Source organism: Carassius gibelio, chromosome B16 (genome assembly GCF_023724105.1).
Source record: "Carassius gibelio isolate Cgi1373 ecotype wild population from Czech Republic chromosome B16, carGib1.2-hapl.c, whole genome shotgun sequence".
Lineage (NCBI taxonomy): Eukaryota > Metazoa > Chordata > Actinopteri > Cypriniformes > Cyprinidae > Carassius > Carassius gibelio.
Window position 1 is genome coordinate 3,679,975 of NC_068411.1, and position 23,807 is coordinate 3,703,781.

The 23,807-nt window shown below is 39.5% G+C and overlaps 1 protein-coding gene across 2 annotated transcripts in view; it reads right to left on the minus strand.

Moving 5' to 3' along the window:
* LOC127974542 (protein cordon-bleu-like) overlaps positions 1–23,354 on the minus strand; it is a 35,196-nt gene extending 11,842 nt beyond the window's left edge. The window contains exons 1-2 of one of the 2 annotated variants that reach the window (XM_052577896.1): positions 23,156–23,354; positions 2,494–3,064 (exon numbers count right to left, since the gene is read on the minus strand). In XM_052577896.1, coding sequence (XP_052433856.1) covers positions 2,494–3,064; positions 23,156–23,320 — 736 coding nt within the window. In that variant the 5' untranslated portion in view covers positions 23,321–23,354. The remainder of the gene's footprint in view (positions 1–2,493; positions 3,065–23,155) is intronic. The other variant, XM_052577897.1, reaches the window with a different exon arrangement.
* Positions 23,355–23,807: the final 453 nt, after the last annotated feature.

Here is a 23,807-nt window from a genome sequence, read left to right on the forward strand (position 1 = left end):
GAGTTCATAATGTGAGTATAAGTGAAGGTATGACTGAAGAAGAGATCGCTTGAAGAAGGTGTGTGGGGATCGGATCAAGTGGACAAGTAGTAGGATGATTGGACAGGATAAGTTTGGAAACGTCCATCTATGAGAGTGGAGAGAAGGAGGAGAGAGAGTGTGCAGTGAAGTTATCCTCAGTCTGCAGTGTGGAGAATTGGTCACTGATGGTTCTTGTCTTATTTGTGAAGAAAACTGCAAAGTCATCAGCTGTAAGAGTTGATGGAGGAGGATGTGGAGGCAGATTAAGAGAGAAGAGAAAGTTTTGAAGAGTGTCCAAGCGTCACAACAGCTTGAGCCAGTCTTGCCAACTTGTGGAACACCTTATTAGTGAAAAAACAACAACAACCTTTATATATAATAATGTGACGCTGCTTTAAACAAATAGATGTGTTTCCATTGGAGATTTGAGCAAAACTTAAGCAATATTTTATAATGTTGATAAAAAAGTATTGTGAAATGACAGCGTTTCCATTGACTATTGTGATGTGACTAAAACGTAACCTTTTGCCTCTCTCGATAAGTCATGGCAATGGATTTTGGCTATATTTATTCAAAGGAGGCGTGTGCTTGTATCTTTATAGAAGCAGCACAGAGAGCCACTTTAGATATTCCGATTTCCGCATCGCCTGAAAAACCACCTCATGTGGGTGTAAAAACATTTTTGTGATATGTGGGTATATTTACTAATACTAATACTAATATATATATACAATTATTGTTATTTAAAAAAAAAATATTGACACGTGTGGCGAGTGGGGCGGGGCCGAGAGGCGTGGGAACGAGGAGTGAGGCCAGGTGTAGTGATTGGAGATGAGCTACACCTGCGCCCCACTGCCAGTATCGAGTCCCACGTAGGAGATGGAAGGATATAAAACTGGAGCGACTATAGTGAAGGACGAGAGAGGACCAGGCCTGGGACATTATTTTATGTTTTGGCTTTTATTTGGCTTTTTATAAACAAAACGCGCTGTTTTGTTTATTTTTGAATATTAAAGTGATTTTTGATTGTGTGCCGGTTCCCGCCTCCTTCTTCCCGATGAATATGGAGATTTTTATCGTTACAGTGGTGCCGAAGCCCGGGAGAAGGAGGGACGCGCTGCTGAAGATCCCTCGCCGCTGTGGTGAATCCGCGGTGCCCTCGAGCTGGCGAGGTATGTGCCACCATGGACGCTCGAGGCGGTGGGCTGGAGCGAGTTGCCGGGGACGGGCGAGCTCGCTGCCGGCCGCCCACGATATGGAGGGTCGGCTGCCGTCCGTGAGGAAGCGGAGGAGTCGGCGCCGTTCGCCAGGGGGCCGGAGCCTGCTGCCTCCGCGAAGGAATCCGGGGGGGCAGGAAACGGGGGACTCCTGCCGGCTGCCCAAAACCGGAGGAGCCGTCGCCATCCACCGGGCGGCGGAGGAGTGTCGTGCCGTCCGCCGGGGGCCGTCCAGTGCCACCGCCAGGCACCGCGGAGGAGATCACCCAGCTGGTGGAGGGCCGAGCAGCAGTGCGTCTGGGAACCAGAATGTTTTTTTTTTTTTTTTTTCCTCTCTCCCCTCTCTCGTCCCTGTTGCTCCTCCTTCCATCTCCTTTTCGCGCTGTTTTGTTTATTTTTGAATATTAAAGTGATTTTTGATTGTGCGCCGGTTCCCGCCTCCTTCTTCCCGATGAATATGGAGATTTTTATCGTTACAACATGTTTCCATTAAGCATCTTTTCAATTAGCAATTTCAGTTTGTACAATTTGAAGGGTAATGGAAACAAGCCTAATATCTATAAAGCACTATAAAATCATTGTATTATCTGCTATAAAAAATAAGGTGACTTGATATGAATGACTTGATATGAATGCACACGTGTGACCTGAGTGTGCTGAGTACACAAGGTTAGAAAAATTTGGGCTGCCACATACAGTATATGCGCAGTATGCTGATGCCAAAATGTATAGCACACACAAAAAACAAAGTATACTTTGCACTTTATTTGTAGACAGGAAACTGCTCACTGTATATTACCAAGAACACTTTAGCCGAGGGGTGGTATTTTATGCTTTTAGAAATCAGTGATGCGTTATACAGTTGGCTTGGAACTGAAAATGAAAACCTGATATACTGGTCTTGTTTACCTGTTGTCTGCCCTCTCTGACTCCAGATTCAATATTAAACTGATTTAGTGAGGTAGAGTGAGGGAAAGAAATGGTGGGTTGATGTAAAACTCAGCTTTTAGACATACAGCTTCTGGCTCCAATTTGACATTATTTTTCCTATACAGGTCATGTTTTGAACAGGAACTCACTGTCAAATTGCCAGAATACCAGCACAGCACAGCAGATTTGCCAATATAAATAGCTGTAACAATGTTGAAATTATGGCTAATACTGTGGCTATTTTATGTTTACTGTGCTGCATTTTATGAAATTGTTTTTATCATTATTTAATGTATTTCGCTTCAAAAAGATATGGTTACATTACCTATTCCACTATTACGGTTATTTTCCATCTCTTCCATTTTTAGCTCCATCTCTAGCCCTGGGTCTTCTTCCATTTGATCCTCTGAACTTGGACCTGGTTCTTGAGGAGGTTCTTTTGGAGTCTGAGGAGCTGCTTCTTCCTTGTCTTCAGGTTTAGGTTCAGGTTTAAGTTGAGGTTCAGGTTCAGGTCCAGGCTTAGGTTCAGGAACTGTTTCAGGTTCTGGTGTATATGTGGTGTATGCAGCTATCACATGAACCTGATGTGTTACAGATTCTTCAGCTAGACTACTGCTGCTTGATCCCGCAGCTACATCACTGCTGGAGCTACTACAGATGGACCTGGCCGGCTCTGAATCCTCAATACTATGGCTCAAATCAGAATCATCGGCTGGAGTTGAGGCTCTGGGAGCTGGCAGCAGGGTCCTTTCAACTGGCACCGGGACACATGTGGCCCGCACAGATGCAGTAGGCACAGGAGTGGAAATAACTGGTTCAGGCAACGGTGTTGGTGGAGGTGCTGGAGCCTTCCGCTTCTTAAGATGGTTGTGCGAGGATGGAGAGCTGAGGCTTATCTATAGAGGAAGACAGAGGACAAATTTAAATGTTTGAACATTTAGGATTTTCTAGGTGATTCAGGGGTGTTTCTATGCAGTGTTTTTTTACTGGTATGTGATTATTGGGATGTGTATGATTGCAAGAGCATTGCTTATTTGAGTAAATTGGGCCAAATTTACGAACAAGTTGCACCAGCACAAACCCTCTTTCGGTGTTAAAAAATTTACTGTCAGGAATTACTAAGGACACACTGTGAGGAATTATCACTGAAAAGGCATTGACAGATTTATTTTTGCGCCAGATCGTATTGAATATGCATTTTTTAGGATTTTCTCTTTCAGATGCAAAATATTTAAGGCCCCCAAAAAAGCATGTTTTGCACTTGAAATGGTTGTAATTGATCAATCTTAAAGTTTCGGCCCCCTTTAATTACTATTGCTCACTCAGACAAACAAACTTACAATGATAGCTGTCAGTGAAAACCTTCTGAGGTGTTTCTGATAAATTCAGGACACAGATGGACCTTAAAGTGGGACTTAAATATTTAATGGAGGGATATTTAAAAGATATTAAATATGTAAAAATACATATCACAATGCAAACAGCAGAATTTTGTTACGGTTGTCGTGATCGCAATGACAACATCCCAGATCAACATCATTCATATACTTCATAGTAAGATTAGATAAATTTACATTTAACCAGATTAATAAGGAGAGGCACTCTCATATATACCTTCGCTTATGTCTTTTTGATTTCCAATGCACGATACATGACGTGTGAATAGTTTCCTATTTAGATTTGTACATTAGCATGGATTCTTTAATGCTAACGTTAGTTAGTTTTAACCAGAGATACTTTGCTGAAGCTCACGATGACATTACCGTTTTGCTTGAGCTGATGAAAACTGTAACTTAATGAGAGTATGACAACCAGAAAATGAATGTTTTCTTCTTCATTGTGAATGGGGTTAAATGCTTATGGACATTTTGTTCTGTTTTTGTTGGATTAAGGAAGTTAAATAAAAGAATGGAAAAGCCATTAAACCAATGCGATCTTCAGACCGCCCAGCTTTTCTCTATGGCGCTGAAACCTAAAGGTGTCTGAGTTCCACCTCCAGGGCAACTGATACTCGACTGCCATTGGCTCATCTGCATCGAGGAGAGCTTACCCATAGGTCAACTGCTGTTGCTAGGTGGGGGCAACACATAGAACAGAGAGTGTATGGTACATTATCCAAATCTGAAAATATCCTTACACTAATTTGTGCTGCACTTTGCTATATTACCTTGGTCATTATGGAAATGAGATACTGTGTCTGTGTTCTTTAATTTGTATGTTGTCACTAACTCACCCGTAGAAATATCCATGCACATCGGTGCTGTTTTGGAATTTCGCTCATGCACTTTATTAGGCCTGTTTAGTAAATCTGGCCCTATGTGTAAATGTTCAAACCTGGCACTAACATGTTCTTAATATAAGCAAAAGACACTTGGCCATATTACAAGCCATGTGTAAACACACACCAGGACACACTGCGATCAGATCACTGAAAATACATTTTTTGGTGGTCTGGGAATGGATTATACATCGCTGTTCAAAAGTTTTCGGGGCCAATACATTATTGAATTATTTTAGTGGATTATACTTGGAAATTGGTACCTCCCCAAAGAGAGCACTTTAAAACATATCTCCATTTTCGTCACAACTATTTCCAATTAGGTATAAGGTGTAAATGAGAAAAGTATTAACACACTGCTTCTTAACAAAATCTAAAACCATAAGTATGGACAATAGCAACAGCGATGCTTCCATGAACAAGCACTACTATCCGCTTCCATTAACAAGCAATATTATGCAATTCTGTAAAATTCCTTTGGATGCAATATTAGATCAGAGAACTACATATAGTAGAATAAAAGTTGAACAATGATAACACCCCAGTGTGACAACAGCACAAGGGCCGATTTACTGTAAATTTGTATCATGAAGGGTGAATCACAGCCCTGCAGCACACAGATGTTATCAAATTTCTGTGAAATTCAGAAATATGCCAGAGGGGACAAACTAATGTAATAAACCAATTAACTATGTACGTTTCAAAGACAAAACAGTACAGATCAAAGACCCCCCATTATGGGACTCGCAGCTAAAAGTGCTCTACCTAACTAATAATTGTATGTTTCCTACTTCAGTGTGTTACACACATCATTTTGGTGTCTTTGGAAAGAAGACCCTTTGGGCAACCAGATTTGATAATGCTCAGAAATATTAAAAGTTATAGACACTGAAGTGCCTTGATTTTTTTTTTTTTTTTTTTACCACACTTAAATATTTTTTATTTGATATAAAAATACATGAAATCAGTCCTGGAGCAATCTAGAAAAGTAATGGGTTGAAAGTCACGTCTCATGAGTTTCTATTTCAAATCTGAATAAGATATCATGAAAAATGAGACTCCTGCAAATATTTTTAGGAGACTATGTCTACACCCCCCACCCCCCAAATAAAATGTAAATATTTTTAATATTAAATAAAATATTTACCAACTGTATTGAAGGCTTCTACAAACTATTTATTCAGTAAACGTAACACTGCATCGTTTTTTTTATTTTTTATAAAACACTGGACAGAAACTTAGACATCATATAAGTGATTTATTTGAGCACTAGAAAAATACAATAAAACAAAAAGTAAAAAAAAAAAATAACTTTGCATATTACAGAAAATCCTGAGATTGCTAGAAATGCAGCATTTACAATGAATTTACGATACAAATAAGTGCTGATGTGCTGATGGCCACTTATACAGATGGTAATAACACAAATGCGCTATAAAATAAATAATCCACTCTCTCTATTCATATAGACACGTTCACTTTGATAGCCGTGATCATGCAGTAATAGCGAGCTGATTTGGGCTGATTTGCACTCAAACAGATGGTAATCATGCAGATGCATTCACATTCAACATAAAATACACTCTCACATAAATAAAAACTGTTGAAAAAGAAAAAAGAAAAAGGCGATCGCTATAAGTTCCGCCTCCATCAGCTGACAGGTGCGTCAGAGTGCACCGCGTGTCTTCACAAGAGAGCGCCAGAATTCAAATATACTATCTTTCGTCTATCTTTCATTCATTCTTTTTTACAGTTGATTGTCTCATTCTGTTTGTGACACTGTACACTGCAAAACCTTCTCAAAAGCAGGAAGTGAAAACAAAGAGTAAACCAGAGGAGTGCTTCCATGGCCTATAGGTTGGGGTAGAGATCGACCGATATGGGTTTTTCTATAGCCGATGCCGAAGTTTATAGGTCAGGGTCAGCCGATATGTGCTACCGATTTTTAGGGCTGCTATATTTAAGTTTTCCCCTTCATTTGCATGCTAAAATGTCACACTAATAATAAGTGGATGCAATAACATGGGGCTGCCCGCTGATATGCCTGACTTTAAATCAGTGCTACTAAAGAAGGATATCGGCCGATGCCGATATATTAAAATATGACAAATATCGGCCTGATATATCAGCCGACCGATATATCGGTCGACCTCTAGGTTGGGGCCTGCCTTTTTTCTCCCAATGATGATGCTGTGAGTTGAAGAGACACTCAAGGAGTGTCAAGGAGAAGGATAAAGCTTTCCTCCCTGATGCACCACTGTTACCCTCTGGCCTCTTTGGTGATACTATTAGATTGGTTGTGGAGAGTTTTCAGGAGGCAAAACATCAATCAGCAGTGTTTTAGAGGCACTTGCCTATCCAGGTCTCATGGGGCTGCTGGTCTACAGCCTACGGTTTAGCAGGCCTTCCATCCTCCACCACAAGTATCTGCTGAATATGAGAGGACACATTTAATGTGACCTAGAGGCCTATGTACAAAGGTTCTCAATGGAGGAAGATGGACCAGCTATTATCTATCAGTTATTTGTCTTGAGGCAAACGATCTGGAGTCTTCCTTCAGGAAGTTTGCAATGTTGCAGTCCCACTTGCACCCCACACACATTTTTTTTCTGGTTTTAAAACCTGGCCCTTTCGTCCTGAGGTGTGCCTGGACAAGCATCACACCAGAAAAGGCACTAGTAAGCGTGGCTTACCTTCGTAGCTCCCATGTATGCCATCACATGTTAGGTCACTATGCAACACCAATCAAGATTGTACTAGTTCTAAACATGCTCCAGATTCTGTCATGCTCAAGGCATTTCAAAAAGTGTCTTCAACAATGTACCATTCTGTCTGTTCCCCTCTCTGGGAACAAGGTTACCTATATAACCAGAAACGTTTATGTGCACTGTTTCCTTCGATTTATACTACCTCAAATACTACCTCATAAAATGTTTATAAAAGGTACACAATTTTTCTTGGCTTGGTCCTGTATGTTGCATGATGTATGAACAAGATTCATGGAGCCTCCTTTTATAGTGCCATGAGTGCATTGCGCCCCATTACATGACAATTTACTTTGACTGGGTTAAAGTTCAAAGTCATTATGTGATTTATTTTCTTCCTTGAAGTCTTTAAATATATTTAATCTACACTTAAAAGGGGCTCTTAATCTGTGTGTGTACCACACCCTTAAACTTTGACCTTTAATCCACAATGGGGCAGCAAAATGTATGATTTCACTCCTCTGGCATGTTAAAGTTTTAATGTAGAGGAGAGGAGAGAAGGGACAGAAGGAGTGCTTAATAATTACAGACTATGAAGGCAAGGGTCTAGCCACACTCACACTGGGTTGCTGGGTTAAGTTTCACAGCAGGCAGGCTGGTCATTCATCTTTCTGCTCCCTCCCTAACACTGAGTGCTGCTTCAACTTTCCCCTACATAGTGCTCAGAGCAGAAAATACAATGTGCTCCAGGTCGTTGTAATGTACATATGCACATGCAATCACACGTTCAGGAAAAAAAAAAGAGGCTTCGACATGTGTCATAATGGAATGTAGGCTGAGGTGGGTAGTAACAGAGTACATTTACTCCGTTACATTTACTTGAGTATATATTTTGAAAAATGTTACTTTTAGGAGTAGATTTAAAGATGGCTACTTTTAATTTAACCTGAGTACACTGTTAGGGAAAAAAAAAGTACCTTTACTTCGCCACAGTGGGCGGCGTTCCTCTTGTTACTTTTTTTATTTTTTTATTTGTATGCTATACATGTTAAGACACACATAGTTTATTCCAAGCACGCAGTCTCTTTTATTTGGGGCATGAATGATGCCCCATTTGCAAATTAATCCCTCTTCTGAGTCAACTTGAACAAACAAATCTGGAAAACGGTCTGAATTGGTTCTCAAATCACTTTGAAAGATTTGTTTATTCCATGCACTCACTGAATCGTCTGAGGCGGTTTCTCTTTCATTTTGGGTCATTTGAGAACATGGAGAAGATATGCTGGTTGCTGGTTGACCATGTGTGCCAGATAAGGAAGACAAACAAAGCTTGCAGAGCAGGGGGTCCCTAAGTATGTTTTGAAGAAAGGCTGTTGGTTTGAGCTAAGTTGGTTGTGAGTTTAAGTTGGTCCTTAGCTGGTCATGTACTGGTCTTATCCTGGTCCTAAGCAACTAGCTCCTACTCAGGACCAGCTTAGGGCCAGCACATGACCAGCACTTGACCATCCTAAGCCAACTCATGACCAGCTAAGGACCAGCTTAAACAGCTTGAACCAGATCAATCTACAGGTGCATCTCAAAACGTATGGATATCATGGAAAAAATCTTTATTTTTTTGTAATTTAAAGGGGGGGGGGTGAAATGCTCGTTTTCACTCAATATCCTGTTAATCTTGAGTACCTATAGAGTAGTACTGCATCCTTCATAACTCCAAAAAGTCTTTAGTTTTATTATATTCATAAGAGAAAGATAGTCTGTACCGATTTTTCCCGGAAAAACACGAACGGCTGGAGGCGTGACGTGTGGGTGGAGCTAAAGAATCACGAGTGCCAGTAGGCTTTTGCGTTGAGGAAGCTGTGACATTACCGTGAGGGAAAAACCATCATCCAAAACAAACCGTGGCTTACAGTCAGATTCAGCCATTTATTTATGATCCAGAATCAGATCCTGAGGCTGAAACTGAACGAGAGCAGCAGCAGCAACGACTCGCTCCGAGCGGGGCTCGAACCCGGGTCTCCAGCATGGGAGGGGACTCACTAACAAGGAGGCAGAAATATTTTAAGCAGTTTTACTCACCGCCTGCGGTTCCAACACACAATCGTGACCCTTTTTCGTTGGGATTGCATGATCCTTAAGAAATAAATGATACGCAAATCCGTCGTCAAACTGGGCCTTGTTTGTAAAACAAGCATCTTCGAAATGCAGGGAACAAACAAAAACACTTGCAAAACTCTGTTGATGGTCTGTAAAAATAAACTCCATCCACTGGTCCCTTAATTCTGTTTTTTTTTTTTTTTTTTGGTAATCTGTGCAGGGTTGTCTTGCCCTGTCAACCAAAAACACACTTCTTTTGTGACTTTTTCGCGACGCTCTCGCTCTGATCAGTGACTCGCTCTGATCAGTGAAATTTCTGTGCTCAGCCTCGCTGTACGGGAGCGCCCGCTCTTCCGGCAGAAGTGCCCTTAGGACCCATATAAGGAAATTCCGTTCTATCTAACGTCACACAGAGCCATACTCAAAAAAAAAACTTTCCGAAACTTGTGACAAACCGGAAGGAGTATTTTGGGAACAAAAATACTCCTTCAAACGTACAACTTAATTTTTTGAACTTTGTCCCCCCTTAATAATAATAATAATAATAATAAAATTCTTATATTCTAGATTCATTGTACACAAACTGAAATATTTTAATAGTTTTTTTCTTTCTTTTCTTTTTTGATGGTTACGACTTACAGCTTAGAAAATTACAAATTCAGTATCTCAAAAAAATTGAATATTCCATTTTGAGCTTGATTAGTTTTATTCATTTTAAGTATAAATATTGGGTACCTCTTAGGCTAGTTTAGAACATGCAAACACAATTATGGGAAAGACTACTGACTGACAGTTATCCAAAAGACAATAATCAACACCCTTCTTGTGAAGAGGAAGATAAATAGCATCTGACAAACAATACAGAAGAACTGAAGGCTTCTATCAAAGCAACCTGGGCTTCAATAACGCCTCAGCAGTGCCACAGGCTGATTACCTCCATGCCACACAGCATTGATGCAGTAATTCATGCAAAAGGAGCCCCAACTAAGTATTGAGTGCATAATTAAACATGCTTTGGAGATTTTCTAATATTCCATTTTTTTTTTTGAGAAACTGAATTGTTTATTTTCCTAATGCTGGGTACACACCGAAAGATAATAGGGTTGATTTTGGGCAGATTTCCCCCATTCCAACAATCCTAGCTATGTCCCAATTATCTTGATGGTTCTACAGATTATCTTATCAGTTATCAGATTTTCCTTTGGTGTGAGGTGTGTTAATAGTTTCCGAACCCAATAGGAAGAATGTCGGAGCCGCCCTTATCATGAATCATAAATATTCAACAGATATTTAGATGATCAAGCATAACACACTGCATTGAGCAACATCATGAATATAGAGTAAGGTTCAAAGGAATACATCATACTGTTATCACACCACAATGTCCTTTATCACAAGATGTGTTCACGTGTACGAGCAGAATCTCACATTTAATATTTACGATCAGAAATCCTGATGTGTGGGGCGAACACAGAGGACAAACGCACGCACGCTCTGTAGATTATCACGTGGAAAGCAACAATATCCAATCAGAAAGTGAATGATCACGCTCTTAAGATATAAGATCTGATAACAATTATTTAAGGTTTATTTAATAAGGCAATTTTTTTTATTTGTTCATTAACATATTTTCCGGACTATAAGTCGCACTTTTTGTCATAGTTTGGCTGGTCCTGCGACTTATAGTCAGGTGCAACTTATTTTTAAAAATTAATTTGACATGAACCAAGAGAAATGAACTAAGAGACATGAATCAAGAGAAAACATTACCGTCTACAGCCGCGAGATGGTAATGTTTTCTCTTGGTTTTTGGTTCTAAATAAATGCGACTTATAGTCCAGTGCGACTTATTTATGTTTTTTTCCTCATCATGGCGTATTTCTGGACTGATGCGACTTATACTCAGGTGCGACTTATAGTCCGAAAAATACAGTAATTATTTCTAAAGAAACACGAAAATGTATAAAAGGCTCCATTACCTTGTATCTTACGTTATGGTCCCTTAGAAGCAGTTTTTGTAAAAATAGGCTAACGATTGCGTCATAACCTTCGACTCTGTCGCACAGTAGAGAAATGACCGTATGGACAGGAGGAGAAGCTTGCAGGCAATCTTTTACTGTTTTTGAGGCAATCGGGGGATGTGAAGGCATAAAGTCAAGGGAGATAATTAATCAGAATACTTACCAAAATTTGCTCCTGTTCACGCTCGTTTTTTCTGCAAGATTCGGTGGGTGATTCAGATTTCTCTCGGTACAGCGATTAGAAGACTTACAATTGTCAGACAGGTTGCTTACATGACCTTTACGTCATCAAGCTCAGTTTGAGTCTGTGCAGTACGCTCGACCCCCAGGAAGTACATGCTTCTAATTGACTTCATTTTTCTCCTTTGAATCCAATGGGGTAGCTGTGTCCATTTCTTTTACTGTCTATGTGACCAATCAGCAGTCTGTCGTGTTTTCACGTCACATTTTAGTACCGCCTCAGTTCGCTCAGAACCTCGCCGGACGTGGTATGAAAAAAAGTACCTGGAACAACTTATATACACAGTGGAAAACCAAACAAAGGCGAGTCGAGTTGAGGCGAGATGGTACTGTGTAGTGGAAAAACGCCATTAGTAAGATAGCAGGCTAACCTGTTAGCTTGCTAAGTTAAGGTTACACAGAGAAGAGTTGTTGTTTAATTGGACAGTTTAAAGCCTCTGTGTTACCATGTTTTATGTATACAACCATTCAGATACAACTAGGGTCAGTGAGATCTTTATTATATTTAAAAGAAATCTCTTGCTGCATTTATTTGATGGAATTCACAGTAAAGTAGTAATATTGTTTGTTATTGCGAATCTAAATTTTCAGCAGTAATTACTCCTGTCTTTAAAGTCACATGATATATTTATGATTATTATAATTGAATTTTTTGTGAATATATATATTTTCAGGATCCTTCAATGAACAGGAACTTTAAAATAACAGCATTTATTTGGTTTTATTAGATTACATAATTCCTGAATTTTTAAACAGTGATGTAATTTAAAAGGCATCAACAAATGTATTTATAAGACCTAGATATAATTTAGATCATTACTGAATAGAGCACCGAACAGAACCCCACCAAAATAAAATTGACCCTAACCCATAACCTTATACAGCAAGGTAAATTTACTTTAATTTGGCTTGATTCTAATTTTATTCCAAATATTCCTGAGATGATTTTCCAGACAGTTTCCAGGGTCAAACTGTGGCACCTCACTCTGTTTGTCTTCTGTAATCTCAGTTTTCACCTTTCCACAGCCTCTAAGATGCAGATGTTAATTATTAAGATATATAAGGAGATATATCAAACCCCAGGTCCCTCCCCTCTTAATCCTGAGGAATGCTGAGCCTGTGATGAATTCTGAGAGGTCAATCACTGAACCCTGACCTATTTAATTACTTTGCCCTGTACCCTGGTCATGAACTGGACATTCAATTTAACCTGTCTTTATAGTGGGACAGCACACAGTTGTCCACTTGTTTGTTTGTTTTTAGCATCTGATCCGGTGGCACCGCAAAATGGCAGCCAGGATGATGAGCTCCACAATTCTTCTGATGTTTTTGTTTGTTTGTTCTGTTTTTTGTCATTCTTCTTCTATATTCACAAGAGACAAACCCTTAACATTAAGCAACGTATACCAGACAATGTTTTTCTAGTTTTTAAATATTCTGACATTTTGTTGAACATTCTAGTCAGAGGTACAGATGTGTTGTTTAAACGCGCGTACAGATGCAGAAGAGGGAAACACGCCGGTGCCCTGGTGAAGCTCTGAGTACGTGGCTTTCAGACTGCGCTTCCAAGCACTCATCTCGCAAATGTCTGTTCCCTTTCTAACAAAACGGATTAACTTTTTCTCTTCACCGGCACCAATAAGGACTTTTCAAACTCTGCTGCACTGTGATTCACTGAAACCTTGCTGAGTGAAGCCTAAGTGAAGCCATTCCAGACAACGCGCCTCATCTGCCGGGCTATCAGTTGTTCAGAGCAGATCGCATCGCAGAATTAATGGGGAAAACAAGAGGTGGTGGATTGGTTTCTACATCAACGAAAGTTGGTGTTCAGATGTAACAACACTGAAAAGGGTATGCTGTCTTAACTTAGAGGCACTCATCATAAACTGTAAACCTTTCTACTCGCCGCAGGAGTTTTCCTCTTTCATTCTCGTGAATGTGAACGTGCCTCCGGACACGTGCGTGAACGCCGCGATGCGACAGAAATGGAGCAATGGCACCCAGACTCCTTTTTAATCATTCTTGGAGATTTGAACAAATACAATGTCTCCCGGGAACTGCCAAAATACAAGCAGCACATTATGTGTCCCACCAGAGACAGTAATATATTTGATCACTGTTACACAGCAATAAAAGATACATATCACTCTGTCTAACGGGCAGCTTTGGGGCTCTCCGATCACTGCTCTTATACCGACCTATAGGCAGAAACTGAAATCAGCTAAACCTGTATCAAGGACTGTTAAAAGATGGACTAATGAAGCAGAGAGTGATTTACAAGCTTGCTTTGACCTCACTCACTGGAGTGTTTTTGAAGCTGGAGCCACTGATCTGGACTGTAACTTCATATACAAGTTTCTGTGAGGATATGTGCATCCCCACCAGGACATTCTTATCATTTAATAATGATAAACCGTGGTTTACTAGGAAACTCAAACAGCTTTGTCACGCCAAAGAGGATGTTTACAGAAGTGGGAATAAAATATTGTATAACCAGGCCAGGAACAGAATAACAAAGGAGATCAGAGTGGCTAAAAAAACTACTCAGAAAAGCTTAGAAAGCTGTAAGCTGACAATCTGAAATCAGTATGGACTGGTCTGAGGAACATCACCATGTACATAACACCACCCCCACAGTCTGTGGAGAATCAACAACTGGCTGACGATCTGAATGTGTTTTACTGTAGATTTGGAAGGGATTGTCTACAACCCCCATCTGCTCTGATCTGCATTTCACACATCCACTTTGCACCCCTACAACCCCACTCCCTCCCTCCCTCCCTCCCTCCCTCCCTCACCCCCTCACCATTCAACCTGTGCTTAAGGTCTGTGTAGAAGACGTAAACCGGGTCTTCAGGAAGCAGAAATCTAGAAAAGCTTCAGGACCAGATGGTGTTTCACCTACCTGTTTAAAAGTCTGTGCCGATCAACTAGCCCCCATCTTCATACAGATAGATTTTCAACAGATTATTGGAGCTGTGTGAAGTTCCCTTCTGCTTCAAATGCTCCACCATCATTCCGGTTCCCAAAAACCCCAGAATCACTGGACTTAACGACTACAGACCTGTCGCTCTCATGTCTGTGGTCATGAAATCACTTGAGAGACTGGTCCTGGCCTATCTAAAGGACATCACTGGACCCATGCTGGATCCTCTTCAGTTTGTCTACAGAGCAAATATATTTACGGACTTCAGTTCGGCATTTAATACCATCATGCCTGACCTTCTCTCTGACAAACTCACACAGCTCTCTGTGCCCACTTCCATCTGTCAATGGATCACCAGTTTCCTGACAGACAGGTAGCAGCTAGTGAGGCTGGGCAAACTCACATCCAGGACTATCACCATCAGCACTAGCACCCCCAGGCATGTGTTCTCTCCCTACTGCTCTTCTCTCTCTACACGAATGACTGCACTTCAAAGGACCCCTGTCCAGCTCCTGAAGTTCAACACAGATGACACTACAGTCACCGGCCTCATTAAGGATGGAGACGAGTCTGCTTACAGACAGGAGGTTAAGCAGCTGGCTGTCTGGTGCAGTCTTAGCAACCTGGAGCTCAACACGCTCAAAACTGCGTAGATGATAGTGGACTTCAGCAGAAACCCCCTGCATTCCCCCAACTCACCATCATGATCAGCACTGTGACTGCAGTGGAGTCATTCAGGTTCCTGGGCACCACCATCTCTCAGGACCTGAAGTGGGACACTCACCTCGACTCCATTACAAAAAAGGCCCAGCAGAGGTTGAACTTCCCTCACCAGATGAGGAAATTCAACTTGCCACAGGAGCTGCTGAAACAGTTCTATTCTGCCATCATTGAGTCCTGTTTTCATCCATAACTTTCTGATTTGGTTCAGCTACCAAATCAAACATCAAGAGACAACTACAGACAGTCAGGACTGCTGAAATGATCACTGGTGCCCCTCTCCCAGCCTCCAAGATCTTTATAACTCCAGAGTGAGGAAAAGGGCTAAAAAAATTGCCTTGGACCCCTCACAACTAGCCCAATATCTCTTCCACCTGTTGCCTTCGGGTCAGTGCTACAGAGCACTGCCGACCAAAACACCCTTGCACAAAAACAGTTTTTTCCCGCAGGCTTTATTCAACCTGAACAATTAATCTTACAACATCAATCACAGCTAACATAGTTGTCTGACATATTTATATTAAACTGCACAATTAGTAAAAAAACAACAAAACACATATCTGTGCACTAATAACATGTCTGTACATTTATGTAAACAATTATCTCTTTTTTCCCCCTGTACTTCTATTTCTACATATATAGTACGTTATTTAATTTTTTATTCCTTTTTTATATCAGTGTTCTATTACATCCCTACTGTGTTAATCCTATGTATGTCTGCAATATTTTGTACTTTCTTCTACACTGGAAGCTCCTGTCATCAAGTCAAATCCCTTGTGTGTGTTATCATACTTGGTAATAAAGCTCTTCTGATTCTGATTGTTTTATGCTATAACTACTAAAGACGAAGAAATTATCGGTTTATGTGCCACTTGAAACTAGGCGATCTGTCACAACATATTAAAGAGCCACAAAACAATTGTCAGCTTTCTCTTTGCTCAACAGTGTATTTTTCACTGCGTGAGAACATGATTTGTTGCGTGAGAGTTGCAGGAGGCTCTTTGCAAAGGATCGGTTATAGCTTAATGCATGTTACCTTGCTTTGATTGTAATTCATAATGCATTTTGTCATGTACATCTTAAGTAAAAATATTTTTCTAGAAAGACTCTATATTCTAATAAGTGGATGAATGTATATTGTTATCAGAACAACGTGAACTAGGAGGCACTGGACTATAAGCAGTGGATGAATAGATTTTATAAATTGAATAGAGGCTGAAATGTTCTTTCTCTGTTTCTGAACAGAGTAAATGAAAACAATGACTTTAAAGCAATGTTTAACAACCTTATGTTTGTTCTAATACACTACAAAAGTTACAATCATCTAATTATTACAACACCTAAAACACATTGCTTGTAAAAATTGCTTTCTTCAGCCAGCTGAAAGCCCAGTTCAAGTACATGTGTGCACATGATCAAAACACCTCCACCTCATTTTGAGCCATGAAATACTCTGGATATTAAGCTAACTATTTGTCAGAATTTTAATTAATCAAGGTGTTCATATTATTTTTTACAATACTTACATTTTAATTTTAATATAAATCAACAAAAACATTGTAATTATTTTTGTAATACAAATAAGAAAGGACAAGAAGAGAAGTATTCTTTCATTAAACACGCACTCAATTCTCAAAATAAACCTAAGCAAAGATCCATAAAGAGATTTGCTTCGGCAAAGGAGGTAATTTACACAAAACACAATGTCTCCCTCCTTAAGAACATGGAGCAAAAGTGTTGTGCAGTAAACAGTGTGGTCTTGCGTCAGTACCACTCTTCTTTGTTGTGACCGTTTTATTTTTATCGTCCCCTTCCAGGTCACATTTAGAACTTCACAGTGTTGCCTAATCAGTCATAAATCCAGCCACCTCTGAGAAAAGCCCAGAAAACACATCTAAGAGACCAGCATGTCACTCAACATTGCTGGGGCATGGAGTCAGATCGGTTTGGGAAGGAGGAGGGGTGTGGGAGAAAGAAACCACTTTGTGGCCTTTCTAGTTTTTCCATTGTGTAACAGTTACATACAATAGTCTTTGCAAAAGAGGCCAAAGGTTATGCAAATAGTCAGAAGGTATCGGTGATCAGTGATTGCCATCATCTTTAATATACATTTATAATTTGTATATTTTTTTGTGTTTATTGGATGTAATGATTAACTGCGAGCCGGTTGAAAATCTATTCAAATATGTGATGATTCAAATAGCTTGAAATGTAAAAAAACAAAATACAAAACCTGATTCAACTAGGGGTAGGAGTTTAGATGGTATTTAGAAAAGTTTAGATGGAACTTTATTTTCATTTTGCCTCTGTATAATGCATATTTAAGTTCATAAGTGCAGCGCTGCTCTGTTTACAGCAGAAACCAAGGAAACGTTTTAAGCGCAACCGAGTGAATCTGCATCTCATCTGTTGTTTCATGCAGCTATTTTTTATGTATAGTTTCACAAAACTGAAGTCAATCCATTCTGTTTTTGCTAAATAAATTAGAAATAAAACAATCTAATTTAGATTAAAATCTGCTCATATTCAGGTGGTAGGGTCAGAATATGGTGTAAAGAACATGAAGGCTGTTGGTGGTGCAATGGTGTGGGAGATATTTTCATGGGACACATTGGGCCTCTTAGAGAAGGGAAGTTGTGGCCTAATGGTTAGAGAGTCGGACTCCCAATCGAAAGGTTGTGAGTTCGAGTCCCGGGCCGGCAGGAATTGTGGGTGGGGGGAGTGCATGTACAGTTCTCTCTCCACCTTCAATACCACGACTTAGGTGCTCTTTAGCAAGGCATCGAACCCCCAACTGCTCCCCGGGTGCCGCAGCAGAAATATCTGCCCACTGCTCCGGGTGTGTGTGCTCACAGTGTGTGTGTGTGTGTGTTCACTGCTCTGTGTGTGTGCACTTTAGATGGGTTAAATGCAGAGCACAAATTCTGAGTATGGGTCACCATACTTTCACTTTCAGAGTGTTGTTGCTGACCATATATATATATATCCAAACACAACTTTTGCCTACAGCACAATTGTGACAATGGCGAATTTGCAAAATAAATAAATAAATAAATATTTGTTAAAAATTGAAGTAATTCTGTTATGAAGTAATGAAGTAATACGTCGGCAATTTATTTTGGTTGAATCCTCTGTTGACCTGTTATGATTAAATATACAATACAATACACTCTATTTGAGTTCTACTTGTTGAGTATAAAAATAGAATAGATATGTGATGAGTGGGGCGGGGCCGAGAGCCGTGGGAACGGAGCGAGGCCGGTGGAGTGATTGGGAAATGAGTGACACCTGCTTCACTCGCCGGTCTCGCATCCCTCAGAGCAGGATACAAAAGAGAAGCGACAACAGTAAAGGACGAGAGAGGACCAGGCCTGGACTTTATTTTGTGTTTGGTTTTGGTTTGTGCATGACAGTCGTCCGCGAGGGGCCGTCGCGCTGTTTTGTGTTTATTTTGTTATTAAAGTTTCATTTAAATGTTCGCCGGTTCACGCCTCCTTCTTCCCTATGATTGTGAAGTTTGTATATTGCTACAAGATAAAAATAAGTGTTTTGAGTTAAAATAATTACAATAAAAATCCATGATGCAGTACAATTATTTAACATTACTTCAAATAGTGCTTTTCACAATTCTGCGTGGTTGTAAAGCGGCTTTGCATGCACATGTGACCCTCGACCAAAAAAAATAAATAAAAAATAGTCTTGAGTAGCACTGGTATACTTGCTAGAGCTGAAGATCTTTGCCCGAACCCGACGGGTTCGGTCGGGTTCGGGCTTAATTTCTATCATCTTACGCGGGCTCGGGCCGGGCTCGGGCTTGCGCTCCAGTTTGCGAGGTAAACGAGCGGTCATGTGATGTTTCGATTAGCGCGAGAGGGATGCGAAAATGAATGCTGAGCAGGATTAACGGAGGCTTGCCTCTGGTGATTACGTTTTGGTTGCACCAGCAACTAAAGCAAAGTCTGAGGTGTGGAAAAGTTTTGACCATGCTTATAATGAGAATAATAAGTGAATAATGACGCACCATCAGTGAGTGCAGGAGCGCGCTGAAGACAGCTACAGTGGATTCAATCATTTTCCTCCACAAAAACATGTAGACCTAGCCTAATCTCTGTGAGTAAAGGTTTTTCGAATGATAACTAAATATTCATTGAGTCTTAAATGCATAATGTTGACAGAGTATTTACGCTAATGTTGGCATTATTCTTTTATTAAATAAAGCAAATCTGGCGGAGGCCCGATTACAGCTCTAATACTTGCATTAACCAAAAATACATTGTATGTAAAGATCATGTTCCATGAAGATATTTTGTAAATTTTGTACTGTAAATGTATATATATATATATATATATATATATATATATATATATATATATATATACACACACACATACAGGTGCTGGTTATATAATTTGAATATCATCAAAAAGTAGATTTATTTCACAAATTCCATTCAAAAAGTGAAACTTGCATATTATATTCATTCATTGCACACCGAGTAATATATTTCAAATGTTTATTTCTTTTAATTTTGATGATTATAACTGACAACTAAAGAAAATCCCAAATTCAGTATCTCAGAAGATTATTATTTAAGACCAATACAAAGAAAGGATTTTTAGAAAATCTTGGCCAACTGAAAAGTATGAGCATCTACAGCACTCAAAACTTGGTTGTTAGTTTAACTGAATTACTGCAGCAATGCGGTGTGGCATAGAGTCGATCAGTCTGTGGCACTGCTCTGGTGTTATGAGAGCCCAGGTTGCTCTGATATTGGCCTTCAACTCTTATGCATTCTTGGGTCTGGCATATCGCATCTTCCTCTTCACAATACCCCATAGATTTTCTATGGGGCTGAGGTCAGGCGAGTTTGCTGGCCAATTAAGAACAGGGATAGCATGGTCCTTAAACCAGGTACTCGTAGCTTTGGCATTGTGTGCAGGTGCCAAGTCCTGTTGGAAAATGAAATCTGCATCTCTATAAAGTTGGTCAGCAGCAGGAAGCATGAAGTGCTCTAACACGTATATACGGCTGTGTTGACCTTGGACCTCAGAAAACACAGTGGACCAACACCAGCAGATGACATGGCACCCCAAACCATCACTGACTGTGGAAACTTTACACTGGACCTCAAGCAACGTGGATTGTGTGCCACTCCTCTTTTCCTCCAGACTCTAGGACCCTGATTTCCAAAGGAAATATAAAATTTACTTTCATCAGAAAACATAACTCAGCAACAGTCCAGTGCTTTTTGTCTTATCCCATGCGAGACGCTTCTGACGCTGTCTGTTGTTCAAGAGTGGCTTGACACCAGAGATGTATAGTAACGAAGTAGAACTACCTCACTACTGTACTTAAGTACTAAAAGGCGGTATCTGTACTTTACTAGAGTATTATTTTTTTTCTCCTACTTCCACTTTTACTTCAGTACATATTTTCGCTGAGTTTAATACTTTTACTCCGATATTTTTTTTTTATGTGCTGCATCGTTACTCGTTACAATGTTACAAATCATTCCATTACAAACCACTGCCAGAACTGTAGATGGCAGGTTTGATGAAGCTGGCACATCATTGAGCGAATCAAGCGATTAAGAAGACTGCGCATGCTGGCTGAACTGCTGTGAAGAGAGAAATGAACACCGAGCCGAGACAGATAATGACTCGTTCACGAGTCAAGAACCGGTTGCATCGGTTCTCGGATGACCAGTAACGTTAGTTCTTTCTGACAGTTCGATTCAATAAACCAGTTGAAGAAAACAGTTCACAGATTCTTTTGCGCTCGACGCAATGGCGTCATTGGCGTTGACTACACCTGGACTCATAACATTAACACAGAATCAGTTCAGAATCAATCACCAAAAGAATCAGTTCGGTTCAGACGCTCTGTGTATCGGTTTGCTTCACGCTAAATCACACATGCGCAGCATCATCAGCTCCTCGGTTCACGAATCGGACGCGTCTGACAGAAACGGTTCTTGACTCGTGAACGAGTCATTATCTGGCTCGGCTCGGAGTTCATCTTCAGTTCTCCCTTCACAGCAGTTCAGTCAGAGTACTGTTTGAGTCAATGAATTACTCCGGGACATTGGTTTGTTTTAACTCAGAGGGAGTGTCAGACACATTAAACAAGTTAACAGCTTAATTCATCTGTAGATTAATGCATATTGGAGACGCGAACCGTTTAAAACTATTCAGTTCGATTTGGTGAACTGGTTCAAAAAGATCCGGTTACATTCGTTCGCGAACCGGATATCACAAACTGCTTTGTTTTTAACGGTCTTACAACAGCCAGGGAAGAGAAGACCATGCTGAATAAAGTGGTAGTTTTTGCTATTTTTGGACCAAAATGTATTTTCGATGCTTCAAAAAATTCGAAATGACCCTCTGATGTCTCACAGGTTTGAAACAACATGAGGGTAACTTATTAATGACATAATTTTGCAAATTGGGCTAACTAACCCTAGTAACCGTTTTTTGTTACAGTCAAAGGAATTGTAATTGTCCTTTAGGTTAATCATTTGAAATAGTAAAAACATTATGTTCAAACTTTTGACTACTTTCTTTAATAGCTACATAACACAATACTTCTACTTTTACTTTCAGTACTTGAGTAGTAAATTTTAAAATAGACTACTTGCAATACTTAAGTACAAAAAATGTTGAATACTTTAATACTTCTACTTAAGTGTGGTGCTTAAAGAGCACTTCAACTTCTACTCAAGTCACTTTTTTGATAGAGCACTTGTACTTTTACTCAAGTATGGGTCTCTAGTACATCTCTGCTTGACACAAGGATTGCGACAGCTGAATCCCCTGTCTTGCATACATCTGTCCGTAGTAGTTCTTGAAGCACTGACTCCAGCTGCAGTCCACTCTTTGTGAATCTCCCCCACATTTTTAATAGGGTTTGTTTCACAGTCCTCTACAGGGTGCGGTTATCCCTATTGCTTGTACACTTTTTTCTACCACATATTTTCCTTCCCTTTGCCTCTCTATTAATGTGCCTGGACACAGAGCTCTCTGAACAGCCAGCCTCTTTTGCAATGACCTTTTGTGCCTTGCCCTCCTTGTTTAAGGTGTCAATAGTCATCTTTTGGACAACTGTTAAGTCAGCAGTCTTCCTCATGATTGTGTAGCCTACATAACTAGACTGAGAGACCATTTAAAGGCCTTTCCAGGTGTTTTCAGTTAATTAGCTGATAAGAGTGTGGCACCAGGTGTCTTAAATATTGAATCTTTTCACAATATTCACATTTTCTGAGATACTGAATTTGGGACTTTGCTTAGTTGTCAGTTATAATCATCAAAATTAAAAGAAATAAACATTTGAAATATATGAATAAATGTAACATACAAGTTTAACTTTTTGAATGGAATTAGTGAAATAAATATACTAACACCTGTATAAACTTAGTAATTTGTACAACTTTAATTTGGACAACTTTAAAAACTAAATTTTTTTATTTATTTTTTTTGTACCCTCAGATTCCAGATTTTCAAATAGATGTACTTGTTCAAATATTGTCCTATTCTAACAAACCATATGTTGATGGAAAGCTTATTTATTCAGCTTTCAGTTGATAAATAAATCTCAATTTCAAAAACTTGACCTTTATGACTGGTTTTGTGGTCCATGGTCACATATAGAAAGTATGTAAGGTATAAAGGTACATATAGTAAGGTATAAATTTTTTTTAAAAACATTACAACATCCCATTGATATTCTTAAACATATGAAAAAAAAATTCTCACATTCCTACACATTACAGTTTTAGTGAATGTGAAGTGAGTTCTTCTACATAGTTGGTCTCCCTACACTCTAAAACTACTTATTTATACAAATTTGAATGTTTTGCTTACTTGTACTTCATAACTAAAGGTCAGAATGTAGATGCAATCAGTGGCTTAAAATTAGTTATTCCAATGAAATTGTGTGTGAGTATTAGCCAATGATCATAATGGTATGTGTGTGTTTGTGTGTGTGTGTGTGTGTGTGCTCATACCTGTGATGTCAGTGGTAAAGTCTGTGTGGGAGCTGTTGGCGGTGCTGGAGCTCTGCGTTTCTTTAATTCCACTTTTGGGGACATCTTGGAGATGTTCATCACAGACTGAGACTGTCCCAGAGTGCTAGGACGGGTTTCCACACATGGACCGCTTGCCACAGACATACCCTGAGCAAAAAAGAGAGACACTTTAGTAGATATACAGATACAAATTTAAGGACAAGCTCAAAAGGCATATGTGAATGAGTGTGTTTAAATGCACATTTATTAACCAGAAGTGCAAACAACAATATGTATGGCACAGCTCAGTGCAATTGTCAAGGTTTTCAAATATAGAATGTGAATTTTGAATTGTACAAAAAAATTAAATATTGTTGTATACACTTTCATTTTCAGACTGTTAAATAGAATGAAATAGAACAGAATATAACATAACAGAATTAAAGCTATTAATTTTAAATTCAAAAGAATAAAATGTTTATTAGCCTTTCTCAGGAAATGACACCCTTTACTATTCTCAGTATTTGCTATTCTCCATTCACTTCGTAATGCAAAATAACTATATATAAAATTTTTCATTTATTCTTTAAAGCATCCCATTTTTTCATGAATTAATAATTTTTTCAATTTATTATTCAGTTAAATCGTGGGT